Raw genomic sequence first — 19,503 nt, 5'->3', positions numbered from 1 at the left:
GCTTGCCCTGGTCTGAAACTGACCAAACCACGATCAGGAATGGAACTTACAATGGTTACAATGGCCTATCCTGAATGGGCTTAGAGTGGGTGAGTTATGTTAGTTAGACACTTGTATAATAGAATTTGTATGTAGGGTATTTAGAAGATATAGCCAGTGCACAAGAGCTAAGACAACCTTCAAGGGAGGACTAGAACTACTGCTTGTAGAGAAGCCTGGAATACCTTGCTGGACTGTATGGAGTGAATAAATGCACTATATATACTGTCTTCTCCCACTTAACCGAGCGCGGCTGAATCGAAAAATGACTAAGTCCAAATGAATAGGCCGATTTTACTGGTGGCAGGCGAACATTAGAAAGAACAGCCACAGCCTTTTCGTGGGCAATGCCAATGCCTTCCACGTAAGTGGATAAAAGACATGAACATTGACATGGGGTAGTCCTATACTGAATGAATGAATACAATACAACTAGCGTCCTCATTTTATGCCTATAGTGTTCGTTGACCAGAAATTTCTAATCTAGGGTCTATAATAAAGCCAGCTTCATGGGTCTGCAGAATGTCCCAATAAAGAAGTCTTGCTGTCAAAAAATAAATTAAAGAACAGATTTACTTATCAATTTACCAATCAATTTTATCATCCAAACAGGATTTACACGTCATCATCAAAAACATCATCATCCTCTTCTTCTTCCGAAAACTCAATCCCCTCAACAAACTGCTCAAGCTCATCATTTACCATCTCTACCCCCTCCCCGACTTCGTCATCGTCCTCAGGAACTAGGCCACTGGCTCTCCAACCGTTCATAATCGTCTGTTGTGTGACCCTTTCCGAGCCGAGGCTGATCATCCTGACCACATCCCGCCTGGTGATCCGCTCACAATGTCCTTGATCATCGGTGTGGCCGATTTTCCACACTTTCCAAATGGTCCTCAGGTGACACTTGAAGCTCCTGTTTACGGTTAAGTCCAAGGGCTGCAGCAGCGAAGTACATCGTCCTGGAATGAAACTGTCTGTCCCATTCTCTGCGGTGATTGCATCACGAAATGTTGATTTCGATGCGCCGGATACCTGTCTAAAAGTAACAGGAACGTGGCCCCTGCTACAAATGGCACAATCAGGGCCTGCAACCACTCGATTAGCGATTGGTGTCGGGCCCAACCCTGTGGACTACCAGTTACCTGGAAAAATAAACAACAAGTATGAACATTTACATTACTTTTCTGAACAGTCAGACACGCACAATGTTTTGGTTCCATCCATGACAAACCTATAATAATTTTAGTCATAGAAGTTCTGATTTTCCTAAAAAATACTACTATTAACTAGAATGACCGTCAATGACAACACTGATGACGTCAGGTACATGTCCTGTACTACAAGCACGGACTTGTATTCTATGCCAATACTCACTCGCACATTGTCTGGAGCATTCGCCTGAAGCTGCCGAATGACGTCACCATCTGGTGCAAAGCCTCTGAAGTTGACCTCGGCTCGTCCTTTTCGTCCGTCTGTCGTAACTACTAGAGTCACCGTGCATCCAAGTTTCGGGTTGCCTTGGGATGATCTAATGTCAACATTCTGAGACCCAGTCGCTTCCATTGTTGATCTTGGCACCATATCAAACAACACGAACGTCTCATTCATGTTCATGATGACATCAAAATCAGCGTCTCTGATGAGGTCGGCAAAATCTCCCCGGTAGTCGGCAACCAAAGCCTGGGCGTTGTCAGGTAACCCCCTTGAATATTTGGTCTTCCTTCGATAGCTGATTTGTTTCCTGAAATGGAATTTGCATATTGTTAAAATTCACCGCATACAATCCATTAAGGCCGATCCATGCAACAGCGGAATAAAACTCACCTTTCCATAAAGTTGCTAAACCAATGTGCAGATGCATGGAAAAGATATCGCAGGGGTCTCTGTTCTTGTCTTTATCGGCCTTCGTTTCGTTCGGAAGCTCTGCCCACCATTGCCGAAATTCTCTTCCAGCTTGCCCTTTGATATCCTCACCGGAAACAGGGAAACCAAGTCTTCGGCGCTCAAGGAACCAGGTGTTCAAATTGTTTTCCATTTCGGGCCAGTATGCTGAAATAAAAAAGCTAACACGTTTAACATCTTTGTAAATACTGATTGCCGATAACCACAGTCCTAGGAATAAAGGTCCCAGGAACAATAATACTGATATTGTTAAAGGAATGGTCAGGGTCAGTCGCTTTGATGTATAGTGGGACTTATTCTTCCGTCCATGACACAGAAGCGGACTTATTCCGGTCGGTATAGGCCAACAAGGAAGGAAATTCATTTAGCGAGGAATATAATGCTTGTAGAAACACTACTTTGTGCATCAGTGCCGTGTTGCCGTTGTCTCCTCCGTCTTCTATGGTCTTGAGTTGATCTATCTCGGAGGGCAAACAAGTCATCCTGTGTGCTTAACCAACGTCTAAATGTCTGCGGTGCTATGCGGTGGTGTCTAGCAAAGGATATCGCAGGTTCAGCATGACGTAATCCTATAGCATGCTCCAATTGGTATGTCTCGATAAGGTCAATCTTCTGATTGAGACTGTAGCTTTTCTGGTGCCTACGTGCACCAGGTGCAGCCTGGTTAGCATCATCTACATCATCATCATCATCATCAGTAGTGGTATCAGGGTCAGGGCTGTCAACATCATCTCCATGCTCCATTCCATACGTTAAGATCATCAGGGTGCCTGCTAGGTCTACCCACAAAATCCATCGCATTGCGTGCCTCTTACCAGAAGAACGTGGTCAAAGCGAGATGGCAGACAACAATTATGACATTTGACACGAAAGTGCCCTTTATTGGATTTCCCCCACAAGAAAACGATTCCATAATCGATTAGATAAAATAAATTCATTTGAAAGACTCTGGATTGGTCAACCATTTACATGGGCTTACGTAACTTCAATAATCATCACCCTGACTGCAGGGATTACTAGCCAGGCGTTATTGAATTGACAACATTTACAAGGTTGTCTTCCTATAACCGATTCCAGTACATGTACATATTCAAGATGGCGGTTTACCCGAATTTCGCTCTACAAAGAATGACAAATATATACTTCAGTTCTTAACTTTGATTCTTGAAATACTGGAGGATCTGCCTATAAGTAACCGAACGTTGTGCAGAGACGATCTAAGGGGGTTTTATTCATTAGGAGCCTTTATATCATTGTGAGAGAATCTGTGGTGAGATTGACATTTACTTGCACGTACATTTGTATGTGTAAGTGTGTCGCACGCGTGCAGGAGTTCATGTACATGGATAATTGTACACAAGTGACCTTTTTGATCGAACACTCGTCACGCATGATTTAACATGAGTGAGGGATCTACGAACGACGTGTGCACAAGTAAGGAGAACTCAAGCGATTATAATACGCCGAATAATGCCGCAAGTGAAAAAAGAAAGAAAGCCCAGCTCTCCCCTGACGATCTAGGGGAAAGTCCGGAACATAAAATGCTAAAGGGACAGTTAGAAGAGAATAAGTTAAACGGAAATGAAGTCGAAACTGCCGTAGATGGCGCATCGGTTGCTAACGCGGGCGTGGTTATTAATAACCATGTTCTGGCGTACATTTCTTATGCCATGCATTCAGGGACATTGGAGAACATCAGAAGAGTAGTCAATAACTCTTTTAGTGGAACGGATATCGCAGATGCAAAATCCGAACTGTGGGACAACAGTGACATCAGTATTATAGGAAAGAAGACCACAAGGCAGACATCAGCCACGCGAACTGCGGATGAAGCCAATGTGACCGACATCTTCACCGCGCTTGGCAAACTGGATCAGAAGAGTGCTACCCCTGAAATCGTTGTTTCCGCCACTAGGTTAGGTGATATTCCGAGAATAAGGCCAGAAGATCTGAATGTTATATCAATCGCCCAGAGACTGAGTGATGTCGAGTGCAAAACCGACAAACTTCAGGAGTGTATCGATACATTGATCCGAGAAAATGCAGAGCTGAAAAGATCAGTGGCTGATACTAGGAGTCCGGGTGAGGGAAAAGTCAGTGCCAGTGGATGGGATGCTTTGCGAATTGATGACTTTGAATCGGTGTGGCCGGACCCTGGGACGAAATCTGACAATGTACCGGCAGTCAGAATTTCCAAACCCGCCAGTGCAGTGCCTTCGTCATTCTCCGATGTTGCCAAGCAACTGGCAGCAGCTCCAAACCCGAGCACGCGTGGCAGGAGAGGGGGTCGGGGTGGTGTGCATCGTGGGCCATTGAGGCCTGCCGCAGTTTCGAGGTTAACAAAAGAGCATGGCAGCAACATCTCGCTGGATCGGATGAGTGATGGTAGTAGGCAATCCGATGACAGCTTTAGATACTCCTCACATCAGCAACGCAAGGAGAGAAAAACGGAGAATTGGCGCAGGAGGATCGTACAAGGGAAAGCAAAGGTTAGTGATGGAACTGTCTTCAAAGGTGCCCCTGAACCAAGTCGGGACATTTTCATATACCGAGTAGATGGAGATACTCAAACAAATGACCTGAAAACTTTCATTACTGACAGGGGTTTCAGTGTCCGAAACCTACAGCAAGTGTCGCATCCAGATGCGAGTTACAAATCATTTCGACTAACTGTTCCCGTCTCCAACTTCAAAGATTTATTTGACAACGAACTCTGGCCTAAAGGTGTTCGCGTTCGGAAATATATCCCCCCTAACAAAGCGGAGGTTCCACAACCTCAGTCCAGTTTATGAACTTATCTGTACGCCCAGAACTATTTGCGTTAACAATGACTATTCTCAGTGTTGCAACCTATAATTGTAACGGTCTCGGCGCGGGCCGGAAAGAGTATATCTGTGACATTCTTAAGATTTCTGACTTTGTTTACATTCAAGAGCACTGGCTCTACCAGGATCAACTCCCGCAATTAAAACGCGACCTCAGTCAGCTTGGTTATGATGCCAATGTGTATGGTTCTTCCGCAATGGATGGAACTACTTTACTACAAGGTCGGCCGTATGTGGGTGTGCGTTTCTCTGGTCCCCGAACATTGCAGCGTCAGTTACACCAATTGAGTGCAAGTCAAGTCGACTTTGTGCCATTCAAGTACGGTTTAATGAGAACAATATGTGCTTTCTATTTGTTAACGTATATATGCCTACTGATTGTCCAGAGAATGTCTTGGAGTACGTTGAGGTGCTCAGAGAGATTTCCAGGCTGTGCGATAGTACTGATGCCAATTACTTATCCATTGGTGGGGACTGGAATACAGATTTTGATAGGCCACGGTCTGGTCACACTGTAGCACTGCAACGGTTCATGACTGAGGAAACCTTGCGGTGCGGTATAAACCACATAAAGGCTGAGGTAGATTTCACCTTTGAGAGTAAAATCTCTGGTGTAAGGTCGAAGTTAGACCACTTCTTAGTTTCTCACAATATTTTTGATTTAATAAAAAGCTATCATGTGGTACACAGTGGGACAAATGTATCTGATCATTCCAGCCTCCACATTACAATGGAAGTGCCTGTTCAGAAAATTGACAGGGCGATGCATATCACGCACGGTAAACCATGTTGGGAAAAGGCAACTCCTGAGAACTTGGACCGTTACAAAAATGAGTTAGATTTGTGCCTTGGTAATATTCAAATTCCAACCGATGCCTTATTATGTCGCCACTTCACATGCCCACTGCATTGTAATGGAATTGAAAGGTATCACAATGACATTGTCAATGCCTGTTTACTGGCAAGTGAGGATAGCATCCCAAAGTGTAGACCAAATCATGTTAACAAACCTGAGGGGATAGCGGGCTGGAATGACCAGGTTCGTGCACCCAAGGAAAGGGCACTATTATGGCACAAAATCTGGAAGGATAACGGTCGACCGAGAATGGGTGTTATTGCAGAGATAAGGCGACGCACACGTGCTGAATACCATCTTGCGGTGAAACATGTGAAGAAGGACAGGGAACGGGTGTCAGCAGATAAACTCGCTAATGCCCTTAGGAACAAGACGAATGATTTCTGAAGTGAGGTTAAGCGAGTGCGGGGAAAAGCTAGGCCGGTATCAATGACTATGGACGGTAGATCAGGTAAAGCCGAGATCGGGGAGCTGTTTGTTGAGAAATTCCGTACCCTCTATAACTCTGTGTCATATCGTGATGAAGACCTTGCAGTGTTGCAAGGTGATATAAGAAAGGATATCTACCGTAGATGTGGCAGAGGTGAATGTGTGAAACCTCACCATTTCGATGTTCACGACATTTTGGCCGGTATCAGGCGCTTAAACAAGGGAAAGAGTGATAGCATTAGGAATGTTTCATCTGATCACTACATTAACGCCACTCGTATGCTGCACGTTCATATGTCGTTCTTACTGACCTCCATGGTATACCATGGGTCTTGCCCCAGCGACTTTTCTATGTCTACCGTTATCCCGATCCCTAAAAATGTAAGGAAATCGCAAAATCAGTCTGATAATTACCGGGGTATTGCCATCAGTAGTATTATTGGTATCGTACTTGATTATATCATTCTTGATAGATATAGTGATATTCTGACTTCAAGTGACAGTCAGTTTGGATTCAAAAAGGGTCTTTCTACAGTTTCTTGTAGTTTTGTTACGGAAGAGGTGATAAGATATTACATCAATAATGATACCCCAGTGTATTCTGTAATGCTGGACGCATCCAAGGCATTCGATTTTATCAACTTTATCAAGTTATTCAGGATATTGCAACGCAAGGGGTTGTGCCCCCTTATTTCACGCTTTCTAGCGAATTTGTATACCATTCAAAGAGTGAATATTAGATGGGATGATTATACCTCCCCCTCATTTTCTGTTTCTAATGGAGTTAAACAGGGAGGCGTGTTATCTCCGATCCTTTTCAATTTATACATTGGGGAACTACTAGATAAGCTGAAGACTTCAAAAGTAGGGTGCTATGTAGGCCATATTTTTGCTGGAGCTTTTGCGTATGCCGATGACGTCATCATTCTTGCCCCGTCGCTCTGGGCTCTGCGACAAATGCTTAAACTGTGTGATGACTATTCTAAAGAGTACAAGATCAAGTTCAATGCTGGAAAATCTAAACTGCTGGTGTTTGGCTTAAGGAATACTGAAGGCATTGTGGTCCGGTTTAATGGTATCGACATGATCCCTAGTTTACATGATATACATCTCGGAATTCCTATAGGGCCAAATATGGAGGGAGAGAGAATCGAAACAACAATATCGGATATGTACAAGCGTACAAATCTATTACTAGCACATTTTCAATATGCCTCTGCAGTGGTGAGATATGGTCTATTCAAGAGTTTCTGTATGTCCCTCTACGGCAGCCCTGTGCTGGATTTGGCTCACCCCCAAATACAGCGTGTTTACACTGCGTGGAGGAAGTGTGCGCGTAGGGTTCTCGGTATTTCACCCATAACCCACAATAACCTTATTCCCGCTATCATTGATGATTATGACATCATGATAACCCTTGAAAAGCGCCTCATTAACTTTATATCTAATTCTACTCAATCTTCAAATTCACTCCTCAACATGTGCACACAGATGGTACTGGCGGGCAGCACATCGTCTGTTGGCAAGTCCTTGACTGTAATTAGTGCAAGGCACCGTGTACCAAGAATGGATCTGATAAGGAGACGGTGTCTTACAAAGTCATGGAAAATCCCATCGTCATTTCTGTGTACTCAGATTCAAGAGTTGCTTCACATGAGGGACTCGGGTGATGGATTCTTAGCAACCGAGGAGATCAATGAGATATTAGACTATTTATGTACATCCTAGGTGACTTCCTCGGTTGATGGGATTCTACCGCTGGAGTGCCTCATGTACAACTAAATTATATGTCCTCATTTTGTATCGATATTTTGTCAAACTTGTTACAGCACTGTATATATTTCAACACCATGCACTTCTGATTGTACCTAGTACGAAAAATAAACATATATATATATATTGCGGTAACGTCGACGACACAAAGGTGATTACAGGAAGTACATATAGTATATAGTACCAAATTTCATAAAGCAGGGTGTACTTTCGACTCCGTGCAGTCGATTGGCTGAAATAGACCACTTGTTGTAAAGCGGTTTCCTGCTTCACGGAAAACCCGAATTAACAAATTCTAATGAAAGTATACAAGGTGTTGCCACGGTGTGTTTTATTGTAATTCTTGTACATTTATAGCCGGCAATAATGCTTGTTATAAAATTGCATTATTTGTAAAATATCCGCACTATTTCGGCTTCACAGAAATAGTTCTGATGCTCTCACATGTTGAAATGTTGTTCTTTGAAAAAGCCAATCAGATCTTTGATTGAAATAGGTCAAGATGTTGGATGAATTAATGAACGTTTATTAATACTGCCTAGTGGTCATGATCATGCCTTGTGTTTGATATAGTGGTATCGTATATTTTCGGCAATAACTGACAATGGTCCCAACCCAGAGCAGGTTTTACAAGAAGGTTACACATGATCGAGAAAAAATTCAGCCGAGTTTTGTTGATAACAACATGCGGTCGAGGTGTCATTGCGCATTTGTTTGCTTTTTGGTGCTAAGTTGCAAAACTATCAATACTCGAGAGCATACTGGCGGCCATAATTGCCGACTGCACAGTGAGAAGACAACATGTTTGGAGAGGAAAGATGTAACGATTACTAGAGGATGGCTTATGTATCAACTAGAGGTAAGGTTTTATCACATGCAAAGACTCGATCATGTATAGCAATAATCCGTCTCAAAGTCAAACCTGATACGAATTGTGGTAGTAATTCATACCATTAGGCATTCCGTCCAGAAATTTCTGAGTCCAAGGTTAAAGACTCACTGTGCAGTGGTAACAAGAATGAAAAGCAGTGCAGCTCCCATTTACTTACACTCTAACTGTAAAGGTTCGCACGATAAAACAGACTCGACACGTTCAGTCAGGTACAGGTGTATTTAATAACTCAATGGAGGAACTGCAAATATAATAGAAGTGGGATTACAATTCAATCAACATATCTAACACAGATCAATGACTCCACACTATATCATCCTTATTACAATACATCAAACAGCCAAGCACCAGGCTTATATCATCATAATCAAACTATATCAAACAGCCTAGAAACCAGGCTTATCATCCAAATCACAATATATCAAACAGCCTAGAAACCAGACTTATCATCCGAATCACAATATATCAAACAGCCTAGAAACCAGGCTTATCATCTGAATCACAATATATCAAACACGAATACAAGGTTAACTTTTGAACAAACTTACCCCACAACTTCGTTCTACCATAATATACATCCTACCATTCTAAACTCCACCCTACTACTGACTAGAGCTAAAACTCCAACCTTAAAACCTACTTAAAACATATTTACACAACAACGCACTCACCCAATAACTCAGTCACACAATAGCACCATTCAACTCTTAAAATACCCTATATACACCATTCAACTATTACAACACCATAATTATTCACCATGGTCGGTCATCGGTCAATTCGTTACATATCCCCCATCTCAGGGGAAAAAAGGGGATCTCAAAAAGATTCAACTTTTTCGCAGAATTCAGATTCGAGACAGTTTCTCTAAGTCCGACTAAGGTAATCAGCTCCTACGTTGTCAACCCCCCTAATGGCTCTCACATTGAACCGATAGGGCTGCAACAACAGTGCCCACCTCATGAGTCTACTGTTACTAGCCTTGTTTCTTTTCAGAAACGTCAGAGGTTGGTGATCTGTCTCCAAAATGAACTCAACTCCATATAGATACCTGTGGAACTTGTGAACACCCCACACCACCGCTAAGCACTCCAACTCAACAGTTGCATAGTTCTGTTCTCTGGGCAGTAACTTTTTACTGGCATAGGCAATGGGTAACTTCACGCCATCCACTACTTGCAGCAGCACAGCACCAAGTCCCTTGTCAGACGCGTCTGTCCGAAGAATAAACATCTCATTCAATGCTGGTAGTCTCAGAATGGGCTTTGAACAAAGCGCCCGTTTCAACTTGCGAAAGGCTGTTTCCTGAACTTCGGACCATCCAACTTTATTTGGTTGTCCCTTCTTTGTCAAGTCCGTAAGTGGTGATGCCAATTCGGAGTAATGAGGTATGAACTTCCGGTAGAATCCAGACAAGCCCAGGAAAGACCGAACCTGTTTCTTCGTGGTTGGAACTGGAGCCTGCTCAATAGCCTCCAGTTTATCTAACATGGGTGCCAATGAATCATTACCCACTACATGTCCAAGACAGTCTAGGCTGGAGTATCCAATATATATCTTTGAGGGTCTTGCCGTCAAGCCAGCATCTCGTAGTCTTGTGAGTAAGTCCACGATTGCCCTTAGGTGCTCAGACCAAGGGATCGTCCCTAACATAACGTCATCCATGAAGTTGTCCGCACTCTCCGCTCCCTTTAACACAACCCTCATCAGTCTATTGAATGTCGCGGGGGCATTTACCATTCCGAATGGCATGACTTTGAACCGAAAATGGCCGAATGGCACTGAGAATGATGACACTTCTTTCGCTTGCTCCGTAAGAGGGACCTGCCAGTAACCTTTTGAGAGGTCAAACTTGGATATATATTTACAACCAGCCAGTTTTGCAAAAATACTCTCAACATCAGCCATGGGCTCGGGGTCGAACACTGTGATCTGGTTTATCCGACGAAAGTCGATGCAAAACCTGTTGCTCCCGTCTTTCTTCTTCACGATCACGACTGGTGATGAGTAAGGTGAATCACATGGCTCGATTACTCCCATATCCAACATATTCTCGATCGCATGCTTCACAACCTCAACCATGCTAAATGGAATAGGGTAGGGGCGAACTCTCACCGGATCTGACGTGGTCAATCGGACATCATGACTCAACACTGTAGTCCTCCCTGGTGAATCAGTTAGTACATCTTGATAGCTACACAGTATCTCCTTTACCTCCTCAATCTGTTCTGGCCTCAAATCACCACAGATGTGGACATCTTCCATGGTTTCACCCACTTTGTCCACCACTTGGTCCTCTAACCTTGGTAGCTGAGTCTCTACCTCTGGGGGTTCTGCCTCAACACTCTCTAAAACCACAGCGCACTGCTCTTCTCCATCCTCCACTACAACTGCAACTTGATCTCGTGCACGTGGAATATATTGCTTCAACATGTTTATGTGGAAGGTCCTCTCTTTCCCATCCATCATCAGTCTATAGTCCATGGCATTAATCTTCTTAACAACCTTGTAAGGGCCTCGCCATTGCATCAGCAGCTTGTTGGCGTTAATGGGTAACAGTACCAACGCCTCATCACCCTCACTCATCTGGCGTACTCTAGTGCGCTTGTCAAAATACTGCTTCTGTTTCTTGGCTGCCCCCTTCAGATTGTCTTGTGCCAACTTCAATGTCTCCTCCAGACGGTTCCTCAGATCGAACACGTACTGGTATGTAGTTTTCACCTCCTGGTCCAAGTCCTCTTGTGACCATAACTGTCTAAGTATAGACAGTGGTCCCCGCACTGACCGTCCGTACAGGAGTTCAAATGGGGAAAATCCGGTACTATCTTGCGGAACTTCTCGGTAGGCAAATAGCAGAGGGTTGATATATCTATCCCAATCCTTCGGACGCTCAGCACACATTTTCTTGAGCATCTGCTTGAGCGTTCCATTGAACTTCTCCACCAAGCCATTACACTGGGGATGGTATGGTGTAGTTGTAGTTCGCTGGAAAGATAGTAGTCTGCTCACTTCCTTCATCAAATCAGCGATAAACTGCGAACCTAAGTCGGTCAGTATTTCTTCAGCCACACCCAGTCGACTGTAAATATCAACTAAAGCCTCCGCCACCCGTTCTGTCTCAATCTTAGGTAGTGCGATTGCTTCCGGGTACCTGGTTGCGTAGTCCATGAATGTAAGGATGTAGCGGTTGCCTCTGTCAGTTGGCGGAAACAGGGGTCCAATCAAATCCAGAGCCACACGCTCAAAAGGTGAACCCATCAACGGCATCTTTCCTAGTGGTACCTTTAGAACCCTGCCCTTCGGGATAAAGCGCTGGCATAGGTCACAGGAACGGCAGTAACGAGTCACTTCTGACTGTATCCCAGGCCAGTAGAACTCGTCCAATACTCGATGATAGGTCTTCCTGCGGCCTAAATGCCCTGCCATGAGAGAGTCATGGGCCAAGTACATCACCTTGACACGGAACTTCACTGGCAGCAGGAGCTGAAGATACTCCTTTCCATTGTCCACTCTTGGCGAAACAAACTTTCGATACAACAGCGATTTCTTATATCTGTAAGATGTCACCGCCCCATACTTGTTCCGCTTTTGCGTTCCATCCTTTGCATATTGGTGGAACTTGGTAAGTGAAGGATCAGTTGCCTGTTCGATCCGGAATATTTCCTTGTCTTCCAGGTCACCAACTATTTTCGGTACTCTAAGTGGCTTCAAATCCATCTTCTCACGCTTTTTCTGTGCTCGAGTCAATACCGCTGCAACTGTCCAATCGAGATCCGGGTCTCCGGGTTCCCTTGCCCCTTCGATGTTACCAATTATGATGTCATACAACGGCTTCTCCATGCACATCGCCTCAACCTTCCCCTTATAGAAGGGTGTGTCAACGGCCACTGCAGCCATCGGAACTGTCAAGGTCGATCCATCTATGAGGGTACATCGCTGAGTCGTTCCTAAGTAACGGGCCGGATCAACCAAGTCCTTCCTAATAACAACTCCACTGCACCCAGTGTCTCTCAACACCCTTAGCACCGCGGGATGTCCGTCAATTTTCCCTGAGTGGACCGGCATACTATTCAGGCCACCACCTGTGTGAGTAATTGACGATGAGCAGTTTGTGGATATGAGGGTTGGGTTCCCACCAGTGACGGAATTGAGAACTGAACCCGTCGTTGGAGTCACTCCCATACAGTAAGACACCTCATGATCAGAGGCTTCACCCCCGCTGGAATCCATCTCAGTAGGCTGTCCCTCAGCTCTCATACTTGCTGCTGCAAGTCGAGTATGACAAAACCTGGCTATGTGACCAATTTTACCACAGTAGTTACATTTCCTCGTATCCTTATAAAAGCTACCCTGTTTCTGACCAAATGATGAATCTGATCTGTTTCCAGCACTGTTAGCAGTTGGAGTGTTCCTCACAGAGACCTGCTTTACTTGTTCAGGCTGCCTGGGATCTGGCCCGACCGTTGCTCTAGGCCGGTAAAGAATATTCAGGATGTTACCTCCCCTTGCCTCTCTGTACTGATCAGCTAATATTGCCATACCCTTGACAGAGTTTGGGACTCTCTCCCGTAAGAATAGCTTTAACTCTGGTGCACAGACACGGAGAAACTGTTCTCGCATAAACAGGTCAACGATTCCCTCAAAAGTTGCACTCGCTTTCGCCAACTCCTGCCATCGGTCTAAATAGTTCCTTAGGCGAGTGGTAAACTGTCCAAAGGTTTCCCCTGCGTCTGGCTTGGCTGACCGAAACCTCTTCTGAAAACCATCCACGGTCAAATCAAAACGGACCAACAGCGCCTCCTTCAACTTCTGGAAATCCATGGCCTCAGTCGATGAGAGGCGGGAGTAGACCTCTAATGCTTTTCCCTTCAGCAGGGCCCCAAGATTTACACCCCATTGGTCTTTGTCCCACGATTGGGCCTCTGCATAACGCTCAAAACGATGAAGATAGGCATCCATGTCATCCTTTGTCTCGTCAAATGTGGGAAGTCTCGGAGTCTTTGGCGTAACTTTGGTGGTGCTGGTGGTGGTCTTAGCTGTTGACACTGCCAGTTTCTGTTGCTCCTGTAATAATTCCAACCGCCGCTGATGCTCAAGTTCTCGTTCCTTCCTATCTTCCTCACGCTCACGATCCTTCTGCTCCCTCTCTTTCTCTCTCCTCTCAGCCTCTCTCTCCTCTCGTTCTTTCTCCCTCTCGGACACCCGTTCTTCTCGCTCAGCATTTTGCTGTTCCGTCACAAATGCCTTCAAATCCTTGGCGGTTAACCCCATCTCTTTTCCCAACTGGGTAAGCTCCTTCAATCTTTCCATCCTTACTCGTTACACCCAAACTTTAGAACAAAATAAATTATATCTAGTTTAAGTGGAAAAAACAATACGACCTGAAACACAATGACCTGGAATATAATGACGTGCAGTGTAATGACCTGAACCAGAACACTCAAACCGAATTTATTCCCTACTTCAAGTTACCCTCGCACTTTCACCAACATCCGCACTCGCTTCCACTCATCATCAGACCTGTACTATAATATCACCACAATCCTGGTAAACATTCAACTCTAGGACCAATACAAACTCATAACATCTTTAAACTCTATCGTATAAAATGAACATATATACATACACCAATAATATCTTCAGCAAAACCACCTCAACTCTACCCCACTTTCAAAATTTGTAACTAAAGATGTGGGTTCCTCTTAACACACCAACATTACATAAATAGCGTACAAAATTCAAATCAAAACGCAGGGTGGTCACGTCTTTCAATCTCCAGTTAAAATAGTTTTAAATATATGCAGCAATTATGAAATATTATACACCTCTCTGCCCCAATACAAACACATACAAGATGAAATAATGATATCACACGTTATAACACACCATGTTCAATCAAGGACTACACAATTAGGCACTGGGGAGGTTGCCATGTAAAGGTTCGCACGATAAAACAGACTCGACACGTTCAGTCAGGTACAGGTGTCTTTAATAACTCAATGGAGGAACTGCAAATATAATAGAAGTGGGATTACAATTCAATCAACATATCTAACACAGATCAATGACTCCACACTATATCATCCTTATTACAATACATCAAACAGCCAAGCACCAGGCTTATATCATCATAATCAAACTATATCAAACAGCCTAGAAACCAGGCTTATCATCCAAATCACAATATATCAAACAGCCTAGAAACCAGGCTTATCATCCGAATCACAATATATCAAACAGCCTAGAAACCAGGCTTATCATCTGAATCACAATATATCAAACACGAATACAAGGTTAACTTTTGAACAAACTTACCCCACAACTTCGTTCTACCATAATATACATCCTACCATTCTAAACTCCACCCTACTACTGACTAGAGCTAAAACTCCAACCTTAAAACCTACTTAAAACATATTTACACAACAACGCACTCACCCAATAACTCAGTCACACAATAGCACCATTCAACTCTTAAAATACCCTATATACACCATTCAACTATTACAACACCATAATTATTCACCATGGTCGGTCATCGGTCAATTCGTTACATATCCCCCATCAAAGGGGAAAAAAGGGGATCTCAAAAAGATTCAACTTTTTCGCAGAATTCAGATTCGAGACAGTTTCTCTAAGTCCGACTAAGGTAATCAGCTCCTACGTTGTCAACCCCCCTAATGGCTCTCACATTGAACCGATAGATACACTAACAAATGCTGTTTCAGGAAAAAAGAACCCAAACGTACAGAGTTTCTGAACCAGTCGTTTTCAAACCCCCCGTATCAGTCGTTTTGAGTAAATATGAAGCCAGGCTGTTTATGTTTGACGACAATTCTAATTCGATACTATTTGTTCATCGACATGATATGGGACATGTTTATGCCTTAAGAAATATACTTGTCTACCAACCTGAACAAAGGAATGTTTACGCACTGGTTCATAATGTGTCTGTTTCCTCTCGTTTTAGTAAAATGTTCAGAGATATTCACAACGGGAAATTATGGCTGCTCTACTACGTGCGCCGGGAAAGTGGATATAAACTGGTTGTACTTAAGTTGTTTGAGATATCAACTCGTCATTTTGACACAATAATCCTCCCTCGTCATCACCCATGTTCAACTAAATATTGTATTTTTGGCTTGCTGATTGGCTTGAAAAAAATATTTGTAATGGGTGGCGCTGTCATGGGAAGCTATCGTCGTCCATTTCTCTCCATCTTTGATATAACTTGGATACGCGGGCAAAATGCGCTTTTTGAACTGAATAATTGGCAAAGTTTCGAACGCAATGCCAAAGGAAATTATTTCGTAAGTCGACAAGGTCATATCTTATTCCATAAAAGGATAAAGAAAGGATTCCTTGCACTATATCGTGTCTTTCCTCAGCCGAGAATGCTGTTGGAAGTGTTGTTGGTCCCGTTTGTACAAACTTTTCACTTTTCGGACTATCGAAAGGAATCAACACTTTTATTTTCAAATAGAAACAAAAACTTACTTTCCAGTGTAACATTTATCAGAGACATATGCTCTCCTCTGGCTCCTTTGAAAACTGTAAGAAAGATTAATAAGGTGACCATTGTTTCGGTCAGAAATTGGCATATTAGGATAGCGCAGAAACAAAGTAAATATCGAAAAGAACGCAGAATAGTAATGCTACCTAATAGCGTTCTATTATCACTCGTACGGACAATTAAAGATATTGGTAAAGGACAGAGGAAGGAGACAATAAAATATGCTAGGCGGTTTACGCCAGTTGGTTAGCAAAACACTTCAAGATGTTTCTTCCAGAGAGACTGGTTTGGGCGAACTGGTATGAGTTGGTCTTGATAGTGGCAACTGAAAGCTAAAGATGCCAACTGCACCATGGGGAATTGAAGGTGGCACATGATAGATTGAGGTATTGGGGCTGTCGGACATAATGGAAAGTCTATAAATATTCATCGAACGTTGTGATTTCAGTTTACTTTTGCTCCATAGCATTCTTAGACTCTTTCACCAGTCTTCTTAATTCACTCATTACAGAGACGAGTACTCGACGGTAATGAACTCGTCATCAACTCGATTTGGCGGCGTAAGATTCCGATGTCCGGCCACGTGTTTTTCTATAGGATGGGTAACCTCGATCCAAGTGAATAATCTCCAATACCAGAGCGCTCGGTATGACAGTGCATCCATCATATCAGCGCACTAAAAATGCATGGTTTACCTACGGTAAATCAACGAGGCTTCCTCGACCCTCTTTTTTGCGGCGGATAGAGTCGAGGTTACCTGGACTAGATTATTCTTTAGGTCCAGCCTAGTTGTCTGCAGAGTCACAGACAGTCACATACAGTTGATTGGGTCATTATTTATATACACCCAATGGAAAAATTCTATGAAGTCTCATAAAATCCTTTTGTATGGCCTACTGCATGAAACCATTGTATCTCGTAATTTAAATACTTAGGGAAGATTTAGGGAAGATTTGGAATGCATTCATTACTTATTCAGCCTATTTGCTTATTTAGAGTTATTCAAATGACCGTGGTTTCGCCCGAATCAAATGTAAACAAAGTCGACTTTATCGATCTTTGAATGCCAGCTTGCTTTTTGCCTAAATCTACCTTACTGAATCAAATGATGTGTGTCAGATGTCAATCTATTGGTTAATGTTCGGATATCCGAATATAGTCATTAATCGTTCGTGGTCAGGTGCTTTCTTGACATTCAAAGAGATTTTCTGGTGCTTTATTGAAAAGTTTTCGCTGGGTGCAAATAAAATCTGGCATCAGCAACTCTGGTGAGAATGGGAGTTGCCCCTCTGTTTGAGATCTGAATAACCGGGGAGATGACGTTCGTTTTGCCATTTTCCTCACCGCACGCCCTCCCGCACTTATAAAACTGACTGCCATGGTGTTATGTGGGAGGTCACACAATGGGAACCACACCGCCATAATGTTAGTAGTTTCTATTTATATGATTCAGCCGGCAAGATTGATGTGCACGGCAAAAGTCTATTAACTCAGCTAATTTCCATGGATATTACCAAGAGGTTCTAATATGATTACGAGTTTCTTTACCGAAAGAGGCCATTGGATCAAGTCTATACATGTATTTAACAACGTTTTTTTAGTGAATTTGTGGACATGAATTTGGTACGGACATGCATTTTGCAAATGATGATTAGACGAAAAGGTGGAGCCGATCGGTTTCCCTGGAAACGTTGTTCGTTTGATGATTCATATTTCTTGTCTGAAAAACCTTTCTGACGATTTATGAAGGTTTTGTATTCTAAAATACCTTGGTACCGTAAAGTCAACTTTTAAATGGAAAATGCATAAGCCTCGTTCTGAGAGTGGAGTGTTTTGGACACGCAACCAAGATGCTCTACCAAAGTTCCCTCGGGTTGCACTAAAATGTGGAACCATGCACACAGCTCACTTCAGAAGTTTGAGGCTCTCAAAACACTGCTTCAAACACAAATCAGTTAAGGAAGCATCAACCACCCTAAGTTTTTTAATGAGCACTACACATATTTGCTGAGAAAAACGCTCCAAATAGCCCATTTGCGCGGATTTTAGCGTCACTTGAGCGAGCCGATCCGGACTTCCTATACGGGCTGCCGTAACATAATGTAAACAACGGCGCTACCGGCGCTCCGGGCAGGCGATGGATGGAATTTGCCAAATTCGCACATATTCAAGTTATTTCGTGGCCTATCTTTTTAAGTTTGAGGTATTTTAGAATAGAAATTGAACCCTCGGCTTCGGACCTTGGTTGAGTTACCAAGACACTCTCGGGTGGAGCTAAAATTTCGTCCAAACCCTCGCCTGTCGGCTCGGGTTTGGACTGTATTTTAGCTCCACCCTCGAGTGTCTTGGTAACTCAACCAAGGTCCTCCGCCTCGGGTTCAATTCCTTAATCATATGGCAAATAATTATTTTGAAATGTGTATTAAGCTTTTTTTAAGTCATTTTTTAAAGTTTGTAAAATTAATGTATAAAAATTTACAACTCGTCCCAATGTCAACATTACACTTGGACTACATGTATGTATTTCTTGTATCCCTCATTACAAGAGAGAAGAAATACCGAAATCTTTGAAACTGCAAGCACCCATCGATAATATTTGGATGCATAATTTAAAGAATTCCATCTTTCATGACATTTCGGGTAACGCTCCGTACGTTTTTTGGGGGCGGGGGGGGGTCACCAGATATCTTCCAAAAAAATAATTTTCTACAAGGCATTTTCTCCCCAAAATACAGCATTTAGTTTCAATCCGCACTCGATCGATGCAAGTGAGATATCGGAAACAACATCGTGAAAAAAACATTACGTTTCTGTTGATCAATAAAGCGATTCGTAGCCTCATTGCCTGAACCAGGGAGAGTGTTTTGAGAGTAGAGTGCCGCATTCCATAAAGCACGGTGTACCTTCGACTCCAGCGACTGCTCGACCTTCGATATTTGAGCACTTGCGGCAACGCCTTTGAGCAGCAGTGCCTTTCAACACATTCGCCCCTCAAGAAGGTGACACCTCAGGCAGTAGAGTAACACAATTCATAAAGCACGGTGAACTATAGTCACCGGTGACTGCTCGACCTTTAATTTATGAGGCGGTCGCCTGATCCACTGGGCCATCGGGATCGGTCGGTGAGCTATTGCGGTTACGTCGACGGCACATAGATGATTACAGGAAGTACATATAATATATAGTACCAAATTTCATAAAGCAGGTTGTACTTTCGACTCCGATCAGTCGATTGGCTGAAAAAGCCAATCAGATCTTTGATTGAATTAGG

At 43.3% G+C, this 19,503-nt stretch overlaps 2 protein-coding genes across 2 annotated transcripts; both read right to left on the bottom strand.

The window, feature by feature from the left end:
- Window positions 1–733: 733 nt before the first annotated feature.
- Window positions 734–1,730, bottom strand: LOC135502657 (uncharacterized). The gene is made up of 2 exons (XM_064795613.1): window positions 1,417–1,730; window positions 734–1,184 (listed from the first exon to the last, which is right to left on the bottom strand). The coding sequence occupies exons 1-2, from the start codon at window positions 1,654–1,656 to the stop codon at window positions 966–968; spliced, it is 459 nt and encodes a 152-aa protein (XP_064651683.1). The 5' UTR covers window positions 1,657–1,730; the 3' UTR covers window positions 734–965.
- A 7,856-nt stretch (window positions 1,731–9,586) lies between these two features.
- LOC135502607 (uncharacterized) lies at window positions 9,587–15,258 on the bottom strand. The gene is made up of 2 exons (XM_064795557.1): window positions 15,035–15,258; window positions 9,587–14,727 (listed from the first exon to the last, which is right to left on the bottom strand). The coding sequence occupies exon 2, from the start codon at window positions 14,027–14,029 to the stop codon at window positions 9,587–9,589; it is 4,443 nt and encodes a 1,480-aa protein (XP_064651627.1). The 5' UTR covers window positions 14,030–14,727; window positions 15,035–15,258.
- Window positions 15,259–19,503: the final 4,245 nt, after the last annotated feature.

This window comes from Lineus longissimus, chromosome 18 (genome assembly GCF_910592395.1).
Source record: "Lineus longissimus chromosome 18, tnLinLong1.2, whole genome shotgun sequence".
NCBI lineage: Eukaryota > Metazoa > Nemertea > Pilidiophora > Heteronemertea > Lineidae > Lineus > Lineus longissimus.
Note: the sequence above shows the minus strand (reverse complement) of the source record. Positions and strands in the feature narration are given on the sequence as shown.